The 27,127-nt window shown below is 37.2% G+C and overlaps 5 protein-coding genes across 7 annotated transcripts in view; 3 read left to right on the forward strand and 2 right to left on the reverse strand.

Moving 5' to 3' along the window:
• Positions 1-5,074, forward strand: part of LOC134656992 (glucose dehydrogenase [FAD, quinone]-like) — a 31,007-nt gene extending 25,933 nt beyond the window's left edge. The window contains exons 10-13 of the mRNA XM_063512557.1: positions 1,163-1,311; positions 2,509-2,674; positions 3,316-3,502; positions 4,803-5,074. Of these exons, the coding sequence (XP_063368627.1) occupies positions 1,163-1,311; positions 2,509-2,674; positions 3,316-3,502; positions 4,803-5,035 (735 nt within the window). The 3' untranslated portion in view covers positions 5,036-5,074. The remainder of the gene's footprint in view (positions 1-1,162; positions 1,312-2,508; positions 2,675-3,315; positions 3,503-4,802) is intronic.
• Positions 5,075-9,867: 4,793 nt separating this feature from the next.
• On the reverse strand, positions 9,868-14,372 carry LOC134656757 (myosin regulatory light chain sqh). Of its 2 annotated transcripts, none has more exons than XM_063512277.1 (4): positions 14,250-14,372; positions 12,814-13,012; positions 12,036-12,174; positions 9,868-10,131 (listed from the first exon to the last, which is right to left on the reverse strand). In XM_063512277.1, the coding sequence occupies exons 2-4, from the start codon at positions 13,001-13,003 to the stop codon at positions 9,936-9,938; spliced, it is 525 nt and encodes a 174-aa protein (XP_063368347.1). In that variant the 5' UTR covers positions 13,004-13,012; positions 14,250-14,372; the 3' UTR covers positions 9,868-9,935. The 2 variants fall into 2 exon arrangements, with proteins under 2 accessions (XP_063368347.1, XP_063368346.1); XM_063512276.1 differs by lacking the exon at positions 14,250-14,372 and adding an exon at positions 13,934-14,064.
• Positions 14,373-14,598: 226 nt separating this feature from the next.
• On the forward strand, positions 14,599-17,410 carry LOC134657033 (dnaJ homolog subfamily C member 30, mitochondrial-like). 2 transcript variants are annotated; one of them, XM_063512586.1, is made up of 5 exons: positions 14,599-14,683; positions 14,794-14,965; positions 15,481-15,568; positions 16,536-16,689; positions 17,110-17,410. In XM_063512586.1, exons 2-5 carry the CDS (start codon positions 14,852-14,854, stop codon positions 17,357-17,359), a joined length of 606 nt encoding a protein of 201 aa, XP_063368656.1. In that variant the 5' UTR covers positions 14,599-14,683; positions 14,794-14,851; the 3' UTR covers positions 17,360-17,410. The 2 variants fall into 2 exon arrangements, with proteins under 2 accessions (XP_063368656.1, XP_063368657.1); XM_063512587.1 differs by lacking the exon at positions 14,599-14,683 and having other exon boundaries at positions 14,786-14,965.
• Positions 17,411-18,934: 1,524 nt separating this feature from the next.
• LOC134657318 (vacuolar protein sorting-associated protein 37B) lies at positions 18,935-21,159 on the reverse strand. Its single transcript, XM_063512892.1, has 3 exons — positions 20,838-21,159; positions 20,008-20,179; positions 18,935-19,397 (listed from the first exon to the last, which is right to left on the reverse strand). The coding sequence occupies exons 1-3, from the start codon at positions 20,955-20,957 to the stop codon at positions 19,036-19,038; spliced, it is 654 nt and encodes a 217-aa protein (XP_063368962.1). The 5' UTR covers positions 20,958-21,159; the 3' UTR covers positions 18,935-19,035.
• Positions 21,160-22,988: 1,829 nt separating this feature from the next.
• Positions 22,989-25,641, forward strand: LOC134657324 (N-acetylglucosaminyl-phosphatidylinositol de-N-acetylase). Its single transcript, XM_063512898.1, has 4 exons — positions 22,989-23,498; positions 23,641-23,931; positions 24,377-24,470; positions 25,450-25,641. The coding sequence occupies exons 1-4, from the start codon at positions 23,183-23,185 to the stop codon at positions 25,622-25,624; spliced, it is 876 nt and encodes a 291-aa protein (XP_063368968.1). The 5' UTR covers positions 22,989-23,182; the 3' UTR covers positions 25,625-25,641.
• The last annotated feature ends 1,486 nt before the right edge of the window (positions 25,642-27,127 follow it).

Genomic DNA, 27,127 nt, shown 5'->3' on the forward strand with positions numbered 1-27,127 from the left:
TTCCGTTGTTGTTTGCTGCAAAGATCCTGCTACTTACGAGTTTGAAGTAAATACTGTTTTCCATGATATTAATGTTTGGCTAGATAATAATAAGTTAAGAGTTAATTTAAATAAAACAAATTATATGGAATTTCATGCTCCTCAGGGTAACCCCACAAATATCAACATTATGTATAACAATGTAAAGATACATAGCGTAACATCTTTGCGATTTTTAGGGGTTATGATAGTTGGGAAGTCCATATTGAACACTTAATTAAGAAATTGACTAGGTTTATCTTTGCTCTGCGTAGATTGAGGAATATCGCTTCCAGGCAAGCATCGATATCGGCATTTCATGGCCATATAATGTCCAACCTCCGCTATGGCATCATCTTATGGGGCAATTGCAAAGACATTAACAGAGTTTTTAAGCTGCAGAAAAAATGTGTAAGGGCGATCTGTAGCGCCCGAAGTAGAGACTCGTGCCTACCATTGTTCAAGGAATTACAAATACTAACGGTCCCCTCTTTATATGTATATGAAATCTGTCTTTATGTGAAAAAAAATCTACACAAGTTTAATATACAAAAAAGCAATCCGAGAATAACGTCCAAACTCCATGGCTTTAACTTGTGCTATCCCATTGATCACAAAACAGCTTACTTTAGAAAGAGTGTGTTTTATATGTCTGTTCACACATTTAACCACTTGCCTAATGAAATTAAAATACTTGAACAACCTGACTTCGGACGTAAACTTTATAAATGGTGCCTAGAAAAATCTTACTATAAGATAAGTGACCACTTTATGTCTTCGAACAATAATTCGTACGAATAGTAATATTTATTAATTTACTCATTGACATAGTACCAATCATTTTATTCGTATCACATGTAATGGCATGATATTTGTATAAGTATTTAGCTGTAAGATTAGTTTTAGTATTAATATTGTACTCCGCATCGCGGTTGATTGTGATGATTCTACCTTAACATAATTTTAAGATCATTGTAACTCACAATGTGACAATAAAGATTTCAATTTCAATTTCAATCAGCGGCCCAAAGATATACCTACTACCTTGAGATACTCAACCAATTGAATTCTTGGCCTTTCACTCACTCACTATGATGAGGTACAAATTAGTTTACCTATTTGACACTTGTATTGCATTGTCCAGTTGACGGGGCTGCTGTACTCCTCGCTGGCAGACCGCAGCCTCAAGCAGCCAGACCTGCAGTTCTTCTTCAACGGTTTCTACGCGGAGAAGTCCAGAGATGGAGTGATCAATGAACCGGTGCCGGACTCCCCACGAGGACGCAACATCTCGTAAGTCAACTAATACCTAGGCATTACAATTTCTTTATAATTGGATCGTAAACATTCTATAATACTTTGCTTAAGGTTAGATGGGGTAAGATAAATATTGAGGCAAGAGAATCAGGTGTAGGGATCCTCAAACTGTTTTCTTGTCCCACTTGACCGTGCTTTGAGGCAAGGAAATAAGAACATTAGCCGTAGATCTTGTTGGATTCCTACAATGTGGTGCCTACAATAATATAAATAAAAAAGCGGCCAAGTGCGAGTCGGACTCGCCCATGAAGGGTTCCGTATTTAGGCGATTTATGACGTATTAAAAAAAACTACTTGCTAGATCTCGTTCAAACCAATTTTCGGTGGAAGTTTACATGGTAATGTACATCATATATTTTTTTTAGTTTTATCATTCTCTTATTTTAGAAGTTAGGGGGGGGGGACACACATTTTACCACTTTGGAAGTGTCTCTCGCGCAAACCATTCAGTTTAGAAAAAAATGATATTAGAAACCTCAATATCATTTTTGAAGACCTATCCATAGATACCCCACACGTATGGGTTTGATGAAAAAAAAATTTTGAGTTTCAGTTCGAAGTATGGGGAACCCCAAAAATTTATTGTTTTTTTTCTATTTTTGTGTGAAAATCTTAATGCGGTTTACAGAATACATCTACTTACCAAGTTTCAACAGTATAGTTCTTATAGTTTCGGAGAAAAGTGGCTGTGACATACGGACGGACAGACAGACGGACAGACAGACATGACGAATCTATAAGGGTTCCGTTTTTTGCCATTTGGCTACGGAACCCTAAAAATGGTGAATATGGTCACACTGCACTACTATTCCTAGGAGACCATACAAGTGGAAGCCCCTTTCTAACAAAAGCTGTCAAAAAGTGATTTCCACTTGTATTACAAGTTACAAGCTTTTGATAAACAGGGCACATGGCCCCATACTATTCCGTTTTGTAAGTTTTCTACGTACGTAATAGCTAATTTTATTTTGCGATTTCATGCTTAGTTCGTGAAAGTCGTTCAGTGTTACCATCTTCATCCCTTTTTGTAATTCGGGATCATGACTTACATCACAGGTAACATTGTAAAAGATTTACAGCACAGGTATGACATTGTAAAGGTAGGTATACTGTAAATTTGATTTAAGTATAATAAGTAGTTTCTCACCGTTTCATTTATTTTTTTCAACCTAGTGCCAACGCGGCTCTACTATTGCCCTACGCCGTCGGCCACCTTACTCTAAACTCCTCGGATCCCCTGGACCCGCCGCTGTTCTACCCTGGCTACTTCGAGGACCCCAGAGACTTGGTCATGCTCAGGGATGGAGCCAGATACCTTCAGAGAATTGTTAACACCACGGTAAGTTATGTCAATTAGATGCTTGGGGCCAGGTGCCCGTTTCTCAAAAGCTTGTAACTTGTAATACAAGCGGATGTCACTTTTTGACAGCTTTTGTTAGAAAGGGACTTCCCCTTTCTAACAAAAGCTGTCAAAAAGGGACTTCCACTTGTATTAGAAGTTACAAGCTTTTGAGAAACGGGCCCCAGGTGGTTAACGCCAATTTTCTTTTACTGAACAGAAACGTACTTACGTGTACGTACGTGTTTTCAAAAATAAATCTATAGAGATAGATATAAATAGGTAGGTACGTTCCACTGAGAGAGAGAGAAAAATTAACTTAAGAATTTCTAATTTTACATTAAAGTATTTATTTATCTTCAAATACCTACTAGTTCGGCTTACAGTGGAGACCAACCGCCAACAAATGGGTAAAATAAGTCAATAAAACACGAAAATATTTTACAATTATACAATCACATCTTTAATTATTCCTTTCTAAGCACTTAAAACTTACTCATGATTCCGGAGGTAGGTACAGTCACTAAATTCCATAGCGTAAGTATGGAACAACCAATTTAGCTAGGACCCTAAATGGCGTAACAACACAACCCCGTGTGGTGACAGTACATTTTTATTAAGTACCCATCCATCGTCCACAGATCCTTAGAGACAAGTTCGGCGTAGAGCTAGACAGCCGCTACACTTCCAAGTGTAGTTCTAAGGCGTGGTCGGCCAAGTGGGTGGAATGCATGGCGCGAGTGCACACCGACCCGCAGAACCACCAGCTGGGTACGGCCGCCATTGGCACCGTGGTCGATACTCAGCTCCGAGTCAAACAAGTCACAGGTAAACGATTGAAATTTAATTTATCTAACTTGGCAGGCAGAACAGATTTATACTTTTATCTAAAGCGTCATACAAAAGTTACACCCAATTAGACAGTGTCACTTCGAGATTTGTGATTTGGTTCAATGTCAGATTAACCTAGGCCATTTCCTTTCCATTCGCAAAGCGTTATCGAGCAACGATAACCTGAATTATGTCTTTGAACGTTTAGGAATGGATTACCAGTTAGCAGTCCTTCCCTTCACCTCAAATCTCGTAGTTAAACCTACTTGTAATTTACATAAAAACCGGCCAAGTGCGAGTCGGACTCGCGCACGGAGGGTTCCGCACCATCAACAAAAAATAGAGCAAAACAAAGCAAAAAAAGCGGCCAAGTGCGAGTCGGACTCGCCCATGAAGGGTTCCGTATTTAGGCGATTTATGACGTATAAAAAAAAAACTACTTACTAGATCTCGTTCAAACCAATTTTCGGTGGAAGTTTACATGGTAATGTACATCATATATTTTTTTTAGTTTTATCATTCTCTTATTTTAGAAGTTACAGGGGGGGGGACACACATTTTACCACTTTGGAAGTGTCTCTCGCGCAAACTATTCAGTTTAGAAAAAAATGATATTAGAAACCTCAATATCATTTTTGAAGACCTATCCATAGATACCCCACACGTATGGGTTTGATGAAAAAAAATTTTTTGAGTTTCAGTTCGAAGTATGGGGAACCCCAAAAATTTATTGTTTTTTTTCTATTTTTGTGTGAAAATCTTAATGCGGTTCACAGAATACATCTACTTACCAAGTTTCAACAGTATAGTTCTTACAGTTTCGGAGAAAAGTGGCTGTGACATACGGACGGACAGACAGACGGACAGACGGACAGACAGACAGACAGACAGACAGACATGACGAATCTATAAGGGTTCCGTTTTTTGCCATTTGGCTACGGAACCCTAAAAAACGGTCACCCATCCAAGTACTGACCCCGCCCGACGTTGCTTAACTAAGGTCAAAAATCACTTTTGTTGTATGGGAGCCCCACTTAAATCTTTATTTTATTCTGTTTTTAGTATTTGTTGTTATAGCGGCAACAGAAATACATCATCTGTGAAAATTTCAACTGTCTAACTATCACGGTTCGTGAGATACAGCCTGGTGACAGACGGACGGTTGGACGGATGGACGGACGAACGGACGGACGGATGGACGGACGGACAGCGGAGTCTTAGTAATAGGGTCCCGTTTTTACCCTTTGGGTACGGAACCCTAAAAATCGGCCGTATACTAACAACTAATCCAACTCAGGTCTACGTGTGATCGACGCATCCGTGATGCCGACCCAAGTGACCGGGAACCCACAAGGAGCCATCATGATGGTGGCTGAACGAGGGGCTGCGTTCATCAAAAAGAACTGGGAACAGAACCAGTGGAGGACTAAGCCTATAGTGACCCCGACACACCCTATCTTTCTGACCAAGGAACTGTTTAAACCCATCGTCGACCATTTTCAGGCACTCAGCGACAAAGTTAAATCATAAAGTGGATTGTATGAATAAAGTTTGTAAATAACGAAATTATGTTTTTTTTTAAACTTAATTAAGCCTAGTAGATTTCTACAGTCCTCTTTAACAACTTCAAGGGGCGACTCTCACAACAATAAGTCGTACCTACGTAGGTAGGTATATAAGACAAGAAACAGCCAGCGCCATTTTTACAAGCTGGCAAATCTTGGAAGCTAGATTTGACCCACTTCCCGGTTTCCGATTGAGCTAAAATGTTTGCATACATAATGTATATTGGCTGACAAATGTGACAATGCAATATTATTATGACATGGAGCTGATCTGATGAAGACATGAGGTGGCCGTGGAAACTCTGATAAAACAACACAAACTAAATATATAAGTATTGGTTAAATATGGAAAGAAAAGTACAGTCAACGATAAAAGCTTGTATCAAAAACGATACTTTTTGCCAATAACTTATATCCATTGTGTTATACCGTGTTATTGTTGTTATTTATTCATCATCTGTTCCGATTTGCGAGACCTATAAGTATGTACCTAAGTCCTAAACCTAGACCTAATTTGACATGATTTTTATTTTGACCTAGGTAAAAATTCCACATTTTTTCTTAAATTTTCTGTAGGTATATACAAAAAAACTACTTCCCTCCTATGTAAAAGGCCATGAAAACAGGATCCTTCCAAAATTAGGTTTGTGCGTAAATAAAATTAACCTCATTAAGCAGATGACGATGACGCTAATGAACCACGATAGACCATTATGATATCGGTAAACAAGTGCAGAAAATTGGTTTATATTTAGAAATTCAAAGGTGGATTTATGCCTTGTTAAATTCGAACGTCTTCGTAATGTATGTATTTTCCACGGCATGATCTTTGTCTATGAGTTAGTCTAACCTTTTGGACGCCAATGACCGATATATACGCACCGCAGGTCCAACGCCAAAGACGTATTAATCGGTCATAGACCACAGAGCAACATCGACCTAGGTGCATATGCATAAAGTTAAATTTCAGTTTTGACACTTCGGTGACGTGGCGTCTGAGAGACAGCTTTTGTGTTTGACACATAGATGGTAGTATTTCTATAGATGTGGCCTACCGCGTGCCCCCGTAAGGGATAGACATAGATGACGTCACAAACCCGGGGATACCATATAGGTAAAAATTACCCCAATATTATCAAATATTGGGGTAATTTTAATCACGTTCGCGAGTTGTTCGCCTACGTAAGACGCAGCGATAAATAAAATATCAATGGGACAATTTTCTTTTTTTTTACAGCCTTTTACAAATAAGTCTTACAAAAATGACTAAAAATAGGCCTAAAGTTTCATACATTACTAAGTTGACTATTACAATGAAAAGTAAATAGGTTACTTAATTATAAATTACCCGTAGGTATAGTTGTGAGTACAACACGCAAATAAAGTAAGAAAACAATGCAAAATATTTACTTGAAACAATTTTTCAATTACTAGTAAACAAAATATGCCGAACTTTCTTGAAAACGGACAAACTATGAACAAAAATGTCTATATCATTAAGCGATTCATTATACATATTACAAGTACGCCTAAAGAAAGAATTTTTAGCATACTGTGTGCCACAGGAAGAAATAGAAATGGTAGGTTTTCGTAATATGCTTTGAGCATATCCGGCAGTTTTGCGTCGGTGCCCAGTTTCTCCTTCCGGTTGCTAAAATCCATTTAGCACGCGTGCCTGCATCTTGTGGAAATCTGGAGGTAATAAACGAAATATTCATTTTGTAATCTGTCACTCTTATTGCAAAATTAAGAATTAGTGCCTGCAGCATATCATAGAATTAAATTCTCTGAGTCGTGGCAAAACCCCCTATAACGTTAATATAATTTACATTCTAATTTAAACACAGTTCAATTTTATTGTTCGTATATGTCCAGTTCTACAGCAAAATTATTTATAAAAATGTTATAAAAAAACAAAATACCCGAATTTTGGGGTAATTGTATGCATCACGGGCTGGTATCCCTCGAATAATAGCAATGCGACTAAATTGAATACACGTTATTAAAAGGGTGACGGCTTACTGTCAATATGCGTACGTAATTTGGTCGGTTAATTTATCAGGAAATATTTATAGGTTAATTTTTTTACCCGAGTTATTATTTACTGTAAATGCTTTTTCTACTCAGATTTTAATTGATATGGATTGTAGGATGTTGTTACTAAGCATGATAATGTGACCGAAGTATAAAATACTGTATTTACCTGTGAAATGTTACGTTGTCCTGTTTTTGCCGGCAGTCACTTGTACAGCGCAAAACTGAGCAATTCACCATATTTGTTGAATTGTTAAGTACTACTACATGCACACGAAACACTGATTTCAATATTTTTCCTGATAATCTTTGCACTGTTCATATGTTTCACACCAATTTGACGTTTATGCATTGTTTGTATCCCACCATAAACTACGGTGGGGAATAAAAAAATATGAGACTGTGACAAAGACAAACAATAATAGCGCTTTCTCTCCTACTCCTAGTGAAAGATACATAAGACTATCCCGTTCTGTCAGTTATCCCCACCACTCATGCCATGCCCTCGAGCGCTTCACACACCTTATATGTAGTTCGTTTTTTTTAGCATTAGAAAGAACTTGAAAGAAGGTAAGCGATTTTGACATGTCTTTTAATTGAAAAACACTTTTTAAAAATCAATAACTATTACTTATGAAAGCAGAAGACTATAAAAGATCGTATTAGATTCATAATTGTTACATATTTACCGTAACTTATTTTTAAAATGTGTTTTTCAATTAAAAGACATATCAAGATTGTTTACCTTATTTCTAATGCTAAAAAAACGAAGTATAATACAGTAACTGACGACAGGGACGCAGCTATAGGTATGTTAGATACGGTAGAGCTATCTACATTTCACTTCTACTTATTGCTGCGTCCCTGTCTCAGTTACTGAATTAAGTACTTAAATGTTAGTGTTAAGTGCGAGTTCAGACATTAACTACTAACAACTTTGCAGCGACAAAGTATGGCAGTGCCATTGTAAACTTGAAGGTTGTGGTGGCAATTTTACGCGAGCTTTCACGTTTTCATGGCGGTAAAAAAGTTTAATTAGTATTAATTACCTAACACTAATGCGTATTGTAATGAAACAAAATAATAGGGAAGAGAGAGTTTATTATGTTTAAGATCAAATAAATACATACATGATTACATAATATACACGCTGGTTAGATTAACGCTATATTCTCGGAAAATAATTCATAATTTAAAACAAAAGTCGTCTTAACTTAAAATAATATATACTTCATTTTCCAACCAATTTTAATTCTAGGAATGATTTAATACTTCGATCTAATCACATTCTACAGAAGCCGTGATGAAACTACTCTAAAATCATAAAACTGGAAATTATTTAAATCCGGCCAAAACTTATATTAGTGGTCCAAAAACGGAATTATAATTTCAGACAAATGCATAACATATAAAATGCAATGAATATCATAAGTACTATATTTTAGCACCGCAGTACCATTAGAGATTTTATAATACATATAAACATCAACTTATAACTTACAATCTAAAACGGTTACTTGTCTTATAACAATTTTTAGTTTGGCAATATATAAAAATCTAAAAAATATACTCGTTAGGTATAAAGGTTGGATTGACAAGTAAATTTGTGCCCGCTTAAAAACTACTACTTCGTGCCAAAATGCTATTACAGGCAATGACTAAAATATTTCGTTGAAGCTTATTAACCAACTTTATTACATAGATGACAATACTATATCTTTTGGCAGAGATCAGAGATAATCATGTCAGTGAAAACAATTCAAATGTCAACAGAAATTATTACTTCTGAGATAAGAATACGATGGAAACAATGACTGACAAAACCGGCCAAGTGCGAGTCGGACTCGGGCACGGAGGGTTCCGCACCATCAACAAAAAATAAAGCAAAAAAATCGTGTTTGTTTTACGGGAGCCCCCCTTAAATATTTATTTTATTTTATTTTTAGTATTTGTTGTTATAACGGCAACAGAGATACATCATTTGTGAAAATTTCAACTGTCTAGCTATCGCGGTTCATGAGATACAGCCTGGTGACAGACGGACGGACGGACAGCGAAGTCTTAGTAATAGGGTCCCGTTTTTTACCCTTCGGGTACGGAACCCTAAAAATAAACGTTTCTTCAAGAGATAAAATATTGTCTTCATTATTTACCATTATTATTCAAGGTAACTTATTTACGGCACTTTAGGCGTCAACGTCATATTTATAAATGAGTTTAATTAATATTCCAGAAAGTATCAGGAGCTGTGTCATATAAACTCGCGGTCTTAGTACAGTCAACCAAAGTTATCCTTAGACACTGTTATTTAATTATATTTAATGTAAACCGTATTACTTGTGAACCAAACCTTAGCCATACTTTATAAAGCTAAAAGCAATTATTTTACAAGTATAACATCTCGGTCATTGAAAGTGCTTTTTGTAATGCCCTCAAAGATGATAAAAATTGTCGGCATTTTTATTCCTTCTACAAGTGCCAAGGTTCCTTGGTCAACCTAGCAACCATATAACATACTAACCTCTAGCCGCCCTTACGTCAAACCTTGCCAAGCAAAATGAAATTTTATTTCGTCAACACAAAGTTCAAATTAGAATGGAACAGGAGACCTTTTTATAGGTCTCTGGGCGGCTAGAGGATAATACTTGACGAACATGTTTAAAATATTTTTTTATGTTCGAGTTATAGTTAGGACCAGTGCCCTGTTTATCAAAAGCTGTCGAAAAGGGACTTCCACTTGTATTACAAGTTACAAGCTTTGACAAACAGGGCACAGATATAACACTTGTAAAAAAGTACCTCTCAGCCTCATAAAACCGCCGTCGTCTCCCTTACTGCTCGTCCTTATCCTTAGCGCCATGCTTGAGGATACGCGTGAACTCGACATAGTCGAAGAGCCCGCCGCGGATGGGCGCCTCGCGCAGCATCTCGTCTACGTCGTCGTCGGTGAAGCGGTCGCCCATCGTGGTTAAGAGCTCCCGGAGACGCTCCTCGTTTATCACGCCGTTGTTCTCTTCGTCGAAGCAGCTGGGGATGATTTGGTCAGAATTTGGTCACAATTTTTTTTTTTTTTTATCTACTTATTTAAAAGAAGCCTTTATCAGAAAGACATGTCGGCTCCGTCGGGCCTCTATAACAAAGAATTTCAACAAGTGTTACTAAACAAAAACATCAAAAAAACTGTACACAAATATCGCACTTTTTGACAGTGGTTCCGCCAATATAGATTGGAAAACCCCAATATCCATTACTGTATAATCCCTACCTTGAAATAGTTGCGCCCTCTTGTCTCGAGTCCGGACACATTCCATTAGGAAGTGATGTACATCCTCGACAGAGTCGCATATATCGCATATATTTTGGTTAAAAGCGGACCTGATACATCTCAAATCTTTTTTTATTGCTCTTGTGCTGTAATGCTGTTCCTGTCCCGTCTTTGTCGATTCTACGCCAATGATTGAGAGATATACGAGTATGCTACAAGTTTTTGGCAAAAATTTAATTTTTGGTACACGCTTTTATCGCTGACTGTACTTTTCTTACGACAGACAACTAATACTCATAGAGACAATTCTAAAAACCCCTAGCACAATTAGGTTGCGTTGTTTCATCACAGAGTTCCTATGGCCACCTCCTGTCTCCATCATCAGATCAGCTCGATAGTACCATAATATTGCATTGTCACCCGACTTACATGTGCATGCAAAATTTTAGCTCAATCGGAAACCGGGAAGTGGATCAAATTTAACTTGCAAGATTCCATTACAATTTAGCTACATACAGGTCGAGTTCCTATGGCCACCTCCTGTCTCCATCATCAGATCAGCTCGCTGGTACCATAATATTGCATTGTCACCCGACATACATGTGTATGCAAAATTTCAGCTCAATCGGAAACCGGGAAGTGGATCAAATTTAACTTGCAAGATTCCATTACAATTTAGCTACATACAGGTCGAGTTCCTATGGCCACCTCCTGTCTCCATCATCAGATCAGCTCGCTGGTACCATAATATTGCATTGTCACCCGACATACATGTGTATGCAAAATTTCAGCTCAATCGGAAACCGGGAAGTGGATCAAATTTAACTTGCAAGATTCCATTACATGTTAGTTACCACAGAACATATTAAAGAGGTTAGAACGGCTATCGCGCGCAGTTAGTATCGGAACCGGTGTCGCCGCTCGTTCCTCTCCACATTTCCACATTTCTCGCGCAACGGTAGTAAAAACTTGTGTGCCTGGTGAATGGATACGCCTCGTTTAGACAGATTTGATGTCTGGCTTCTTAATCTGAACGTTATTGTGGCGCAAAAGGCATGTTTACGTTTTTCGGTCAGCGCGGGCGAGTACTAGCATGCGAGCGTTTGCTCATAACCGGCGGCGACACGTGCTCTGCTCGCATCGCCATTCTACCTTGTTCTGTGTTAGTTACATACAGGTCGACCTAATAAAAGCGTGTTAAAAATAACGTCCCAACTACGCTAAATGGTGATTCTGGCAGTCCTTCCTCCATACATCTATAAAACCACATTAAAGAATCTATTCGGAAAGAGAAGAGTCGTGGAATGTATTGGGCCCCATACATTCCATGACTCTTGTCTTTCCGCACAGACTTAAGACGGTAGGAAGTACAAACAGCAACATTCCTAACTGTACATCGGTGGACCTAATTACATAAGGTCCACCGATGTACAGTTAACAGTGTGATGTACGCATACAGGATGCCAGCATCAACGTCGAGCTAATTTGCTAGGAGCGTTTTTTAAGGCCCTGGGGTCAAAAATATAACCATAATACTCAGGATTTGATCTTTCTAAAATGTGACAATATTATCCCCTCTTAGATCACTATCATCGGGGCTAATATTAATCTAAAAAAATGAAAACTTCAAACCACATGAAAAATCGACGAATACACGAAAACTTACCCAAAAGCATTCTTAATGACATCCTCAGGATCCGTGCCCTGCAGACGTTCACCGAACAGCGTCAGGAACATGGTGAAGTTGATGGGCCCCGGGGCCTCATTCATCATGCCTTCCAAGTAGTCTTCCGTTGGGTTCTTACCTGTACAAATATAACTTAGGTATATTTCAATTTCCTTAGTTCCGCATAGTTCTTTCTAATAGAACTATGTGGAAGTTATCAAATATGAGGATCTTTACTTATGCACTGTAATATGTGATGAAATATTCTGAATAACATCTCTACTCATCTAACATTATTATGACTTATTATTTACTATAAAATGTTGTCACGTACGTAAAGTGTCTGATTTGAACCTCAAACTTTACTTGGTGTAGTGAATCCTATACCTTGTTATTTCTTTAAATACTAATAAATCTGGTGCCAGGGACAAATTAAAACCGGATGTTAGGAAAGAAATACAAGTTCGGCCTTTAAATCAGTCATGTTTTTTACTTCCACAGAATTTTTATATTTTATTGTAAAAAAAGCCTAAAATATCTTATCTAGTTACCTGATAACTATGCTAACGTAATGAGAATTAACAACTGCCATTAGAACTAAAAGATAACATTACATTAAAAGAAAAATCCTTTAAATCAGTCATGTTTTTTACTTCCACAGAATTTTTATATTGTAAAAGCTTAAAATATCTTATCTAGTTACCTGATAACTACGCTAACGTAATGAGAATTAACAACTGCCATTAGAACTAAAAGATAACATTAAAAAGAATCTTACCAAGAGAAGCGAGCATGTCATGCAGATCATCCTTGTCGACAAATCCGTCTCGGTTCTGGTCGATCATATTGAACGCCTCCTTGAACTCTGCGATTTGCGCCTGGTCGAACATGGCGAACACATTGGACGTGGCACGCTGGGCGCGCTTCTTGTTCGTGCCACGGCGGCCGGCGGTCTTGCGGGAGGACATTCTGATAAACTGGTATGTGGAAAGCGTATGATGTTAGAGTCAAAATAAGAAAAATATACTGTTATAAGTTTTTGAACTAAAAATTGTTTTTCATAGTGTGTTCCTTTTAACATTAAGGTGTATTCCGGCAATAACAGAAGTTCCCGAATATCATTTAAAAATCACTCATGTTCTGTTGTAATAAATCCTTTTTCAAATTTATCCACCACTTTTTTTCCTTTCAGAATTACCTGATTACAACTTTATATTAATAATCACAAATGACAACCAAGATCAAGAAATATCCGCTCAAGACAATTTTATATGAATGAGTTTTCAAATAATATGGATTGTTGAATTTAACCACTCAAAATATAATAGTTGTAAAGGTGCTGAATACAATGAATAATAAAAGTATAGTAGCAAATGAGTCTCCAGACAGTTGAAATTATGAACATAGTACTATCCAGAAGATGCACAAAACAGACTTTATAACTTTTCTAAGGGTGGTTCCATTTGTCCAAAGTCTATGTTCAATGTGTAATTGCATCTCACATTTTGCTTAAAAAATTGTGTGATGCAATGCACATTGGACAAAGATCTTGGAGAAGTGGAATACCACCCTAAGATGCGAAATATGAAATAGTTATGACAGTATGTAAAATCTACAGGAGATTCCTTTATGTTGCTAAAATAGTTGATTTTTAAAAGAATAGTCAAAAATCTACTGCCCATACAACTCTATTGTTAAGAGATTATGCAGATTATGCTACAACATAGCTACTTTTGCTGGTGTTTTGAAGACAGTAACAGATGTCAGTAAAGAATAAATAATGGCATTCTAATGGTCTACAAATCTACACTAAAGAAAACTTGGTATATTATATTAGTAAATTTAATTGCATTGGAACATTACATTTAAATTGAATTAGTACTTCCTCGTATGATTACCTGCAAGATACGTGAACGCAGGACGAGAGAAGATGAGACAATGAGATTACTGGACAAACACCTCGCGGTGATGAGTTTATAAATAAAATCTAATGAAGCCCACACCGTGTCACTCACCTATCGTCACCTCAAGTAACGAGAAAGTGACTCATGTAAAGAATATTGCACAAACTTCGCGTTCACACCAAAAATGTAGGCCACACAGTGTCAAATATGGCTAAAATCAAGGATGACCATACATGGAGGTGAGTTTCATTAGAGCCCACCTGGTTTTTATGTGATCTTATGAATGATTATAATGAACTAAAATACTCACATGATATGTTATTTACACTTAAATAGCTTAAATGCCGGATAAATAGCCGTTTTTAACGGATATTACAGAGGAAAAACAAGATTTTGATGAACCAAGCAGTGACTAATCACTTAATGTTGCCTGTTTAAAAAAAATGTCACTATGACATGACAAATGTGTATTTTTTGGTATGTGTACAGCTTTCTTTACATCTTGCGCGGTACGACTGTCCGTGTCAACGCGATTAAATTTATCGCCTATCCAACCGCATTCCTTCAGTGTCGTTCAGAAACGAAATATGTATTTTACATGGAAAAATCCACTTTTACGTAACGAAAAACGATAGCTGTCAAAATTGGACAGATAATCGGCTGCAAGAATAAAACTATGACTTCTTATCCAATTCCAAAATAAAAACAAACTCCTCAGTATCTCAGGAATTTCTAAATTAAAATGTAACTAGTGTTATTTTTGATGTTGTTATTCATATTAAACATTTGTTAGTATCAAAGTTTCAATATTATGTTAAGATTATCATGTTTTTATGGTTTTTACAGATGCTGAGACAAAATAAAACAAGATTATTAGTCAAAAATGTCGTGAGAACGTTGCACACCTCGTCCATGGCTTATGCTAACCATTATGAGGTCCTAGGAGTCACACCAAGGTCTACACAGAATGATATAAAGTCAGCATACTACAAATTGTCAAAATTATATCACCCAGACAGATCAAGCGTAAGTTCATCAAGGCCATATCTTTAACATTTTAAGTTTAGTCAAATGAGGCTTCTTTAAATATTAACTAGGCAAGTGTTAAATGACGTCTGTCGAAGTACAAACAAAAGTAAAATTGTTTTATTTTAAGCTAGATCTCTTCTTCGCGTTATCCCGGCATTTTGCCACGGCTCATGGGAGCCTGGGGTCTGCTTGGCAACTAATCCCAAGACTTGACGTAGACTCTAGTTTTTACGAAAGCGACTGCCATCTGACCTTCCAACCCAGAGGGGAAACTAGGCCTTATTGGGATTAGTCCGGTTTCCTCATGAGGTTTTCCTTCACCGAAAAGCGACTGGTAAATATCAAATGATATTTCGTACATAAGTTCCGAAAAACTCATTGGTACGAGCTGGGGTTTGAACCCGCGACCTCCGGATTGCAAGTCGCATACTCTTACCACCTTACACTAGGCCACCAGCGCTTCCCATTTTAAGCTAATTCATTGTCTATTTAATATATTATCATGATTCCAGGATGATGCATCAGCTAAGAAATTTCGAGCAATATCAGAGGCATATGAAGTATTAGGAAATGTAAAATTGAAGAAAATGTATGACAAGGGTATGTATCAAAAAGACCAAGTTCCACCATGTATAGTACAGTGTTATTATACTACTTAATTCTATCTATCTATTAAGCCCTTTTATTCTGAGTTAGAGTATGTCTCTTAACTCAGTGTGCTGCTTGGCAAAGGCCCCCTCTAGCTCTTTCCATTGGGGTCCGTCATGGGCCACTCTTCTCTATCCTGCCTGCCTGCCTGGCCTGCTGTGAGTTTGAGTTCATCCTCCCATCTTGTTCGAGGTTTCCTCGTTCAAGGAGTTCAAAGCGTTAGCCCAGATTGCTAAAGATGCATCTTTAGCAACCGGCATGCCGGTTTGAATCCGGCCTTCACCACTGAAGGGCTTCGTCACTTTTCTTTAATATACAGGGTGGTCCAAACCTCGACGTCCAAAAATTTTAAATTCCTCACATCGTGGGCTATCAGAATATACCCCATATATGTTAGCCGATTATTCGTAGTTTACGAGTTATATATTTTTGAACTTTTGTTAAGAAATTCCGGGATAAACCAATTATTTTATTTAAAAAAACTGTTGAACTTTTTTGACTTTTTTTGTAACATAATCCTGTACAAACGGAGCAGTAGCTAAAAAAAATCAGCATCCTCACTGCGAGTCAAAAGCGAGACTAAAGTCATAGTTTTACGCTCACAAGCATGTCAAGTTTAGATTTTGCGCTTACCTAAATAAAAATAGATTACAAGCGATTTCAAGGATTTTTGGTTATTTTCTAAACAACATTCACAAAAAGAAACATTCAAAAAAGTTTAATATTTTTTTTTTTACAATTTAATTGGTTCTCCTCGGAATTTCTTAACAAAAGTTAAAAGTTTAAAGATTCATAACTCGAAAACTACGAAAAATCGGCTAACATACAAGGGGGTATATTCTGATAGGGGGCTGTTCATAAATTACGTCATCTATTTTTGACGCTTTGTCGCTTATTAAATTGTCATGCTTCTTCTTAGGTCTATTGACGCGAGAGAGTCCCCACAGTCATACAGACTACCGCCCCGAGCCCGAACCAACAGACCCCACCCTCAAGTTCTACAAGTCCCGAGCTTCGAGACACATCACTCCTACTATGGATGGGAAAGTACCCATTTACGACTTTGACGCCTGGTAAGTATGTGCCTTACTTTCGACTTTAGTGCGGGGTCAGAGTTCAAGTTTGAGGACTCTACATCTTTGTAAATTGAGGTTTATTTTTGTTAAGGTGCCAGCGTCCTGCAAAAATTTCGTAAAACTTGTTCCAAATACATAAGATCCAACAATGGTTATTTTAGAGTGTTTGTTTTGTTGCTTAGTACATAGTCTTTCAGTAGCAAAGGTATTATTTACTCTTATGCAAGTGGACAATTTTGAAAATGTGAACTCATCAGTTTCCGTTCCAATGTCATTGTTATATTCTCTAGTCACTTTATCATGCCCTTGTACAAATTTGACTACAACTGTACTGAAAGTAAAACTTGTCCAGAATGTGTTTAGTTTTTTTTTAGCTCCTATATTGAGATTATTAAGCATCCAAATCATTTATTTCAGGTCAAAAAACCATTATGGAGATGTTTTCAAAAAATCACAATATGATAAAGAAATGTTGAGGAAAAGGCGAGAGAAGCAAATGGATGCAGTGCATTCCAACCGTCAAGAGGCAACTATTTATATTCTATTTGCACTCACAGGGATCTTCTTCGCACTGGTGCTCCGCGGGAAGTCAGAATATGATGTGGACAGGACGAGCAAAATAGAAACTATACAAAGTAGCACTGCGGACAAAACTGAGTCTTCATAGTACAATTTTATTTCATGGGCAGTTTACGGGTATAAAGTAATATGGAATAAATCATTTTTCACTTCTTAGCTATTATTGTAGAAAAATGCGGGCTGCATAAAATAAGACCCTATTGCGTTAGCAATAAAACCCACTGCCACAATCAGTGACAACCGCCTGTACCACTGCCACTGCGCCAATCCACACAAGGCCATTTATGAGTTCAGTGTTTTCCTTGCAATCAAGTGTAATTTATTTCATATTACTGTAGTGTTGTCAAGCAATTTTTAGTCCAAATTTTAGCACTAATTATGTTATAGTTTTTGATTGTTGTTTTGTTTCAATTTAATGATAAAAATGCTTTGTATATATTATACATATAACATGTGATACTGATACGTCATACCACGACGCGTGTAAAGGTTGGCCCGTTGCCTAAATCATGTGAGGAGATACTTGTAAATTACTAGAAAATAAAATATTTATTTTACAGTTGATGATTAATTTTATTGAAAACTATCTCTATAAAAAAAGAAGAGCTATAATTTTAACTAAATATAACCTTTCATAATAAATAATAATAATTTGAATTACATACTAGACTTGTATGGTTTTATTGACAGACAAAATTAAAGCTGTAGGCATCTAAACTTATTAACATTACCTAATTTAATTTTTGCTATCATTTATGCATAAGATACTTTGTAAAACTACATTATCTCATAGTATCTAAAAGTTCTATTTCTTGAATAAATCACATATTCACTATGTAAGCACCAACATGTAGTGTACTTAACCTTTTGGACGCCAATGACCGATATATCCGCACCGTAGGCTCAACGCCAAAGACCGATTAATCGGTCACAGACCACAGAGCAACATAGACCTACAGGGTTATTCCCACTAGTTACCACCAAGTTGTTATCAGTGGTAACTACTGGGAATTTTTTTCCCACCTTTTACCACTGGTAACTACTGGGAAAAATTATTCCCAGTAGTTACCACCAACTCGGTTTAGTGGTAACTACTGGGAATTTTTATTCCCAGTAGTTACCACCATAATTTTGTTAGAGTTAAATACTAATAAAAACAGTATAAAAATAGTATAGTATAAATATATAGTGATTTTGAATTACCTAATAAAATCACTTGAAAAATAATCTAAATGGATTATTAAATTTATCTTACATATTTTATAGTTTTTGTACTAGTACCGGTTAAACTGATTCAATATTCTTGGTCACGTTTAAGGCAGTTTACTAAAACACTAATCGACTTATAATTGTTTATTAAATCACTCTATATTTATACTATACTATTTTATACTGTTTTTATTAGTATTTAACTCTAACAAAATTTTGGTGGTAACTACTGGGAATAAAAATTCCCAGTAGTTACCACTAAACCGACTTGGTGGTAACTACTGGGAATAATTTTTCACAGTAGTTACCAGTGGTAAAAGGTGGGAAAAAAAATCCCAGTAGTTACCACTGGTAACAACTTGGTGGTAACTAGTGGTAGTAACCCGACCTACATGTACATAAAGTTCAATTTCAGTTGACACTTCGTTGACGTAAGAGTTTAAAATCTTTTACCTTTAAAAGTTATAAATTTTACAGTTGTTTATTATGGTAAAGAACTGCCTCTATAGCTAAGGACGATATTTCAAATAGTATTTAAATCAAATGCTTCAGAAATCAGAAATGGTTTCCATACATGCCTGGCATAGGCATGTTGAGAGGCCCCATAGGATATGGCACATTTGGAGCACTCTGGCCGGGTCCATAATTAGGATAAGGTAAGTATGGCTTCGAGAATCCGTTACCACAGGAATTCCTGCTTCCTGTTCTGATCAGTTCACCCATTTTCTCTGCTTTAAATTTTCTCAGATGCATTTGCTTGCGGACAGGTTCAAAGGCCTCTAAGAACTGCTCTCCGTCATATTTTTTTCCTGATAGATAGTCCTGTGCTATTTCCTCAGATTTTTCCTCGGATTTGGCAGCACTTGTCTGGAGCAGTGCTTGTGTTGTGTCAAGTGAGATTCCAGCTGATTTTGATTCTGAAAAATATAAAAAGTATTTGTGAACTTAACCATACTAAACCATTTTTTTTAAATCAGATACGTCTGCAAGCAATACAACAAATTTTTAAAATAAAGGAAAAAAATGGGCAAATGTACGCTTGCGGCAGGACTTGAACCCGCAACCTCTTCAATCCATGCATTGCTCTTCACCAATTGAGCTACGGAAGACTCATTTTTGTATACAAAAATGTATGACCAGTATGTAACAGTGCAGCAGTACGTGACGCAAGCCCGTCGTTAACGCTACTCACTCATGCACTCTCCGAAACATATCAACATATCGCTACAATACAACTGAATTAAATCGTAAAGTTAGCTTTGAATGAATGTTTTTTTTTTCGTGTACATGGACACATTTTTATTAGTAGAGTTTACAGACTAAGGCGTTAATAGGTACAGCAAAAATGTAAACCAAAACAACACTGATGGGGGAAAGCAATCCCTCACAGTGGAACAAGTAGGGACAGTCAACCCTGTCCGCTATCATTCCTATCATTCGTAGGATGCTATTGGGACCGCCACGCACACAGGGCACCAGGGGGGTTTAATTCAGTTTCATTGAAAATAAAGTTGTGTCGAAACTTACTATACTCTTCTAGGAGTTCCTGTATACGACTGCAGAGAGCCTCTCCCTCCTCGGAGCGCTCCTGCACCGCTGCCTTCAGCTCTTGCAGCTGCGGCTCCATTTTCAGGTTGAACTCCGCTAGGGACCGGTTACTAGCTATTATCATCTCCTTCTCGGTTTCCCAGTCTTTTACCTGAATCATTATTAATAAAAAGTTTATGTTAGAGAATAAGAGTATTAATAGCACCTTTTGATGTTAACTTAATATGGCACTGTGTATATTTTTTTGGAAAAGAAAACTTTATGACCTTTTGTGTGTATAAACTTTCTCATATTGGTTGATTGATTTTTAAGTTTTTAGATTGTAACAAAATCATATTCAATTAGAAGGAGCCTCCTGAAGCCTTACCTTACATAAAGTAAACTTACCTTACTTACAGTTGAGTAAGAAATATGGTTAAATATCTATTGTTTTGAAATTAAACAGAACAAAAGAAATTAGGAGGTTAATCCACAACCAAACCAATCTGATTTTGAAAACATAGGTTTTCTAGCATTCATTTTTATTAATTAACCATTCACCAACAGTAGGTAATCATGTTTACTATGACAATTTGCATCAGTTTTGATGGCTCTGTTAGATAAACTTTAACTTATAAACTTCTTTTAGGCATTTTTTAATACAAGCATAAACAATGTTTTCAAATCAGCATAAATTATAATGGCTGACCTCAATTATGAGTTGTGAAAGAGCCTCTATTATTAACGACCTACTAGAAACAAACACTGACTCATCAAGGAAGTAACTCTAAACAATTTGTATATGTAGTTTATTATGACCCCTCACTTACCTGTTTCACATCTTTAAGCACAGAATCAAATTTAGAGTCGTCGTTTAATATTTCTTTCAATTCATCGGAATTGAGATGAGAAAGCAAACCCATTGCCGAAGTGTAATCTGGTTGAATCATTTTTGCTTGTTTTTGATAGCTGATCAACAAGTAAACGCACCCTTAATCTACACTGTTATTGAATTTACGGAAACCTTGTGACTTTAATGCAATACACATAACTAAAAAAGATAAAAATATGGAGTTCAACAATAAATAACTGTATAGATGAAAAGTTGAAAACGATCTCGATCCTCCCTTTGTCACTTGACAGTTATTGATGGAAGAAATCAGGGGGGGGACACTAGGAATGTAGTTAACGTCAGTAAAGATGCAGGCGATTTCTATATTTTGCTCCCGACAACATACTATTGCGTAAAGTTGACTTCCGATTACACAAACTACGTCACCAGATGTCACTATAAAATTCATATAATTTTGGTGGCATTAATATTAAAATTAAAATAAGTACGAATTAATATTTTTAATTATTATAATTTTCAATTAATTTTGCGAAAAAATAAGAGTTTTGTTAAAATGTGATTTAATTATGCTGTTTGTTTATGCTGGCAACATTGCATAACCGCCAAGACCATAGAGGTATCTACAATGTACAATCATAATTATATAGATGAAATGGGCGAGGAGCCAGTTGACCGAACGAGATGCACTTATAGAACTTTTAGTATGGAGTAGCAGAGAAAGCGCTTTTGAAATAACCCGACCAAATTACGTAGGTTATGTTTGGTAGGTTGTCAGGAACGTCAAAAAGTGTTTTTAATTTGGTCGCATCACGTATGTTCTGTCCCTCACGGGCGCACGCGTATAGCTCATCTAAGTATATAATACTAGGTATATGGCCAAGACATGAAATTTTTTAGCTGTCACTGGAAGAGCGTAAATTAATAGTTATTTTCGATACAAGTGCGAAAAAGAGGAAATTCGAAACGAGTGGCGATAAATTAAAACACGACCGAAGGGAGTGTTTTAAATCGACACGAGTTGCGAATTACCTATTCGCACGTGTATCGAACAACGTTTTACAGTACATATGGCACTTTAAAGTTTCGACATACGCACGAAAAGTGCTATTTTACGCACTAGTGCGGAAAAGTAGCCCCATATGTACTGTAAAAATATTTTAGTGATGGTTGAGCCATTTTCTTCGTTATGGTTTGGTTATGGTGCTGGAGGAAATTAGATTATAGCCCGAATGAAAACACATGCCTGCCCTGCCCTGCCATGCCCTGTTGTGAAAACCTCCAGAAAGTGCGTTGAGTTCTGTGTTATTTTGTGCAATATGGACGCTATTTTAGAGTAAATTTATTTCGTGGTAGGTATCTAATAAGTACCTACTTTTAATAAGGCACGCCACTATCGATAAATCTGCTACAATGCCTAGACTATGTGCTTGTATTGTGCGTAGTAAATTAATCATATTTTCTTAATCATGTATTTTCTTGTGTGTGAATGCTTTTTCACCACACTCGCTTTCTTTTCTATTGTTTACCTAAAACTGTACTTTCCTAGCGATAATGTGATGTAAAACATGTATGCAATAAACATATTGAATTTAATATTCTGTTTTTTTCTTTATTCCATTATTGATAACATTAACCTTTTCCACATAATGTTAGGTCTACTTGGGCGGTTTACAAGTACATTTGTTGTTTGATTTCTTGTAAATAATTAAAGGTTTTTGTTACAAGAAACCAAACAAAAAATGGACTTGTAAACCGCCCGAGTAGACCTAATATTATGTGGAACGAAAGTACACGTATGGATGCATATGTAGTTGTGCACGCACACAAACATACTTAGTATCGGCGGAGAATCAGAGATGGCTCTTTCAAATGAGTTTCCATAAAATGCTTCAAGAGGGCTCTCTTTACCTATATACTTACTTTATATACTTACTTTACTCTTTGGAAGAAATACAGGCAGCTACTGTCAAAAATTGTTATCATTTTTTGCCTGTATGTTGGCTATTCTTTAAAAAAAAATTTGTGGTAGTGTCCGTCCACATCGGGAAATTGAGTCCGGATTTGGTCTCGAATCGCTAACCGTTCGTCTGTATTGTATCAAAGTAGTGTTGCCATCAGCTTCACCTCACCATGACTGTCAAACTGACGTGTAAATATGCGAAAGTCGCGAAACCAATGTAATTTAATTTATCATTAATAATACAAAAATGAGCCGAAAAGTACCATAATAAATGTTCAAATTAGAGCTATCCCAATGATACTCAGTTATTTGTAGCGTACTGCATTTATTTGGAACAAAGTTTTCCTATATTCTAGTCAGAAATGTTCCTGTTGGACCCAACTTTAGGATTTGATAGTTTAGACAATTTTTACGTGCAATTTTTGGCTGAGACTGTATTGTATTTTAGAAGCTTTGCGTTGTATATAAGTTTGTGGGTTCTGGGGTATTTGCTGGTGTGTTGTGTGGTGTATCGGCGGTACGCACGACGGCTACCGACGCGGTCTCGTGGGGCGCTTCGAGCGAAAAGAGTGTTGATCGTGGTAGCACACCCAGATGACGAGTGCATGTTCTTCGGCCCTACGATATTTAGATTGTGCGAGCAGGATGCAGATGTGTATTTGCTCTGTCTCTCTAATGGTAATTATTTCTAAGTTCTAACAATACTCAAAAGTCTCATCAACTCATACAATACTTAAAAGCTTATTCAAGTTATAAGCTTTTGAGAAACGGGCCCCTGTACAGTCAGCCTAGCTATTTAAGTAATTGTTTTTTTTTTCAGGCAACAGTGAGGGCAAGGGAAATATACGTAGTAAAGAGCTATGGCAGGCATGTTCGGAGCTTGGAGTACCCGACCGGAACATATGCCTCGTCACAGACACACGACTCCCAGACAACCCAAAAGCGCAGTGGCCAGTGGCCGTCATTGCCAAGCTGATACATCATCAGTTGGAAGCTCTGGATATAGACACACTAGTGTCATTTGATAGGGGAGGTGTTTCCTCACACCCAAACCACTCTGCAGTATTTTATGCTATAGCTTATATGTTTGTTGAGAAACTTTTGCCTGCAAGTAAGTTCTTTCTATATTATTTACAGTTACTTAGGGCATACTGAAAATTCCTGGACTGGCCACTTAGAAAAAATAATTCGTCTCATATATATCAGAATCCAGAAACTTTCAGTATGGCCCACGAAACTCTAGAATAACTCTAGTATAAGTTCCTTGATTGCAACAGATTTCACATGGCTTTGGATACCTACGGAACAATTCTGACTCTTTCTGGTTGTGGTGGTTATTTATTCTTAGCATATTGTTACGGCTAAACCTCCACTTATAATATTTATATGCTAAGCATCTTAAATTTTTCTGTTTATGACTTTGCAGAACAATATTTTATGGTATCAATGTATGTTAACAGGCGCGCCGCCTCAGCCAAGGCACGTCTACACTGGCCGTTTTGTGCGTATGTATGCTCTGTGTGGCCGGCTTTTAATTCGGTTTTTCTTTTTTTCAGGGTGCACAGTATACACATTAGACACTGTAAATATATTAAGGAAATACTGGGGCTTCTTAGATCTTCCACTAAGCTTTGTTTTGTCTTCCAAAAGGTAAGGGAATCCACTAATATTATTGAGCCTTCCTCTTGTGTGCTCAGAAGTCTACCACATTCACTAGACTTCTTATATCAAATGGGATATGGATGGTGATTACCTTTTGTATTGTTTTCGAGCTCCCAATATTTCGACCCAGTTACATGCATCTTGGTAAAGGTAATCACAGTCCATATCGGTCTATATAAGTCTATTGAAACAAACCGTGAATCATTCAAAACTATCTACCACATACTCCATTGCATGAAATAGATACTTATGCATTCAATGTTTGAGCTTTTCAAATGGTTAATAAGTGGACATAAAACTTAAAACATGCACATTTATCCCATAGATAAATCAAGAAAAACTAAAAACATAATTATTTTGAACTGAACCACCCGAGGCGCGAAGAAAGGGCTGCAGTGACAAAACCTTTAGTTTTTTACCTCAAAGTTCCTCAAATTTACTCACTAGTAAACTAGATATTGTAATAAGCTACATGACTAATTTTCATTTATGGTATCAATCAATCGGGTTTGTTCTAAGGATCAAATGTCTATATGGGACCCATTGCATTAAAGCAACACAAAAGTCAGAAATTATAGTCAAAGTCCGACAGTCGCACTTCACTCGCGAAACGCCCTTAACAAAAGGATAAGTGAACGTGACGTCAAAGTCACTGAGATCCCATCTTGTAGTATGGACAAAACAAGAAAATTGCGTTTTTGTCCGTGAAATGTTGCGTTTATGTATATAGTTGCTATACAATATTCTTTTGGATAAAATGTAAGAAATCGAATGGTACCCTTACTTTTATTGTTTTTGGAAGTTAAAAAAAACTTAAATTTTGAAACTTTCAGTTCCTGTATTTTTGTAACATTTCCGTATTTTATTTTCAAATCCATACTATTGTGATAAATTGCTCATTTGCTATATATTCTACTAGATTTTGTTATAAAATTCAACATGTGTCATCATCCCTATTGTGTTTCAGATATTTCCTCCGCTGGACAGAGTCCCGCCGCGTAGTCCGCGCCATGAAGCGACACCGATCGCAGATGGTGTGGTTTCGGCACCTGTATGTTATGTTCTCTCGTTATATGATCATCAACACGCTACGCCGCATCAGCTTGGCCGATATAGAGCTCGAGTTGGAGGTTGATGATTGAAGCAACTGGTTCATTACTCGATATTAAACTTTCGTGAGACATATTTTAAAATGTTTAGACGACAACGGTTTCACTCACTTGAATTTTTAGTCGCTATTGGCGACATGTGCGGGGTGCACCGCGCCCCCCGCCCCGCCCTGCAACGAGCCACGAGGCGGGCGGCGCGATCAGTGCACGAGTTGCAGTCGCCGCGAGCACTCGAGCCTGAGGAAGGACCCCCGAAGGGCCCGATACATGTCGCCAATAGCGACTAAAAATTCAAGTGAGTTTAACCGTTGTCGTCTAAACGGTTCATTACTTGGTAAAACTGTATAAAGCGGTTTAGACTCTCGCGCGAGCCGCGAGCCGAGCCACGAGACGAGAGTGTAAGCGGTGGGCTCGCGGCTCGTCTCGTGGCTCGCAAGCTCGTCGAGCTAATATAATTTAAACACTAACGGCACGGCATAAGGTTTATAACCGAATGACAAGCCGAACGCGAGTGTAAGCGGTGGACTCGCGTCTCGTGGCGCGGCTCGCGGTTCGTCTCGTGCTTTGAGTATATAGCCTAAGGAGATGTGATAACGTAAACTCTTCGAACAAATTTTTTCACCACTTTTAGCGGGGGGCAAGGTAAACACGTACAGCACACCACCAAAAGATAAGTAACTCAACAGACACAGATTTTGCTGTTGCGACAAACGCACACTACAATAAAATTCAACACATCAAAAATTACACGCACACAGACAGAGTTTTCACATAACTATGCAGCATACATACGAACATAATAGTGATGGGTCACATCTGAAGAATGAGTCAAATCAGTTTGATGAATGAACTGAATTGTCTTATACTATTTATTATAAAATTGTAAAAGTGAAAATTATGTACATTGAAGATATTAGGTAGCCAATAAAATGATTGTTTGTATGTATGGTTGTCTGTATTTATGTGTCTTTGTGTCTTAGCCCGCACGCACAGCTAAACTGTGGAATGAACTGTCGCCCGCGGGTTTTCCGGGTTTATAGAAAACTAGCTTTTGCCGTTTATATATATATAGATTTGAATTTCGCGCCTTTTTTTTACTGACATTATTTGCTTGATCAGCTATATTAAACAAACTGCAGTGATTGAATGAATGAATGATTCATTCAATCATTCAAATGTTGAGTCGCTTTTTTGACTTTGTCGCATCCCTTAAGACCGATTCGTCCCCGTACCACTGTATTCATGTTTACATTTTTCTGTCGTTTATGTATCGCAACGGTTTTTTCTTTAAATGGAGATTGTACTTCAATATACATTCAATAGTTAGTATAAATACTTATTTATGATAGGAAACGCAATCTTGTTGCGAATTTGAGCTATCAGATCACCCATTACACGATAATACTGAACAAGTCACCATTTTTTAAGAGAAACGTCTCGCGACACGTAACGATGCAAAATGGCGGTGAAGCGACTTCAAGTAGTTTTATATAACGTGTTTGAACAGTTGACCAATGTACTTTGCCGGAGGGGGTC

Source organism: Cydia amplana, chromosome 19, assembly GCF_948474715.1.
Source record: "Cydia amplana chromosome 19, ilCydAmpl1.1, whole genome shotgun sequence".
Classification (NCBI taxonomy): Eukaryota; Metazoa; Arthropoda; class Insecta; order Lepidoptera; family Tortricidae; genus Cydia; species Cydia amplana.

What these genes read in the sequence shown, in the direction of transcription:
- LOC134657033 (XM_063512587.1), top strand. Translation starts at nt 14,786, where the DNA reads ATGCTGAGACAAAATAAAACAAGATTATTAGTCAAAAATGTCGTGAGA. An exon ending in ATCACCCAGACAGATCAAGC is followed by an intron (nt 14,966 to 15,480) that starts GTAAGTTCATCA and finishes TCATGATTCCAG; the next exon opens with GATGATGCATCAGCTAAGAA. An exon ending in ATTTACGACTTTGACGCCTG is followed by an intron (nt 16,690 to 17,109) that starts GTAAGTATGTGC and finishes CATTTATTTCAG; the next exon opens with GTCAAAAAACCATTATGGAG.
- LOC134657324 (XM_063512898.1), top strand. Translation starts at nt 23,183, where the DNA reads ATGTTCCTGTTGGACCCAACTTTAGGATTTGATAGTTTAGACAATTTT. An exon ending in TTTGCTCTGTCTCTCTAATG is followed by an intron (nt 23,499 to 23,640) that starts GTAATTATTTCT and finishes TTTTTTTTTCAG; the next exon opens with GCAACAGTGAGGGCAAGGGA. An exon ending in TTTGTTTTGTCTTCCAAAAG is followed by an intron (nt 24,471 to 25,449) that starts GTAAGGGAATCC and finishes ATTGTGTTTCAG; the next exon opens with ATATTTCCTCCGCTGGACAG.
- LOC134656757 (XM_063512277.1), bottom strand. Translation starts at nt 13,003, where the DNA reads ATGTCCTCCCGCAAGACCGCCGGCCGCCGTGGCACGAACAAGAAGCGC. An exon ending in TGACATGCTCGCTTCTCTTG is followed by an intron (nt 12,175 to 12,813) that starts GTAAGATTCTTT and finishes ATATTTGTACAG; the next exon opens with GTAAGAACCCAACGGAAGAC. An exon ending in GTCATTAAGAATGCTTTTGG is followed by an intron (nt 10,132 to 12,035) that starts GTAAGTTTTCGT and finishes AATCATCCCCAG; the next exon opens with CTGCTTCGACGAAGAGAACA.
- LOC134657318 (XM_063512892.1), bottom strand. Translation starts at nt 20,957, where the DNA reads ATGATTCAACCAGATTACACTTCGGCAATGGGTTTGCTTTCTCATCTC. An exon ending in TGCTTAAAGATGTGAAACAG is followed by an intron (nt 20,180 to 20,837) that starts GTAAGTGAGGGG and finishes ATAATGATTCAG; the next exon opens with GTAAAAGACTGGGAAACCGA. An exon ending in GGAACTCCTAGAAGAGTATA is followed by an intron (nt 19,398 to 20,007) that starts GTAAGTTTCGAC and finishes TATATTTTTCAG; the next exon opens with AATCAAAATCAGCTGGAATC.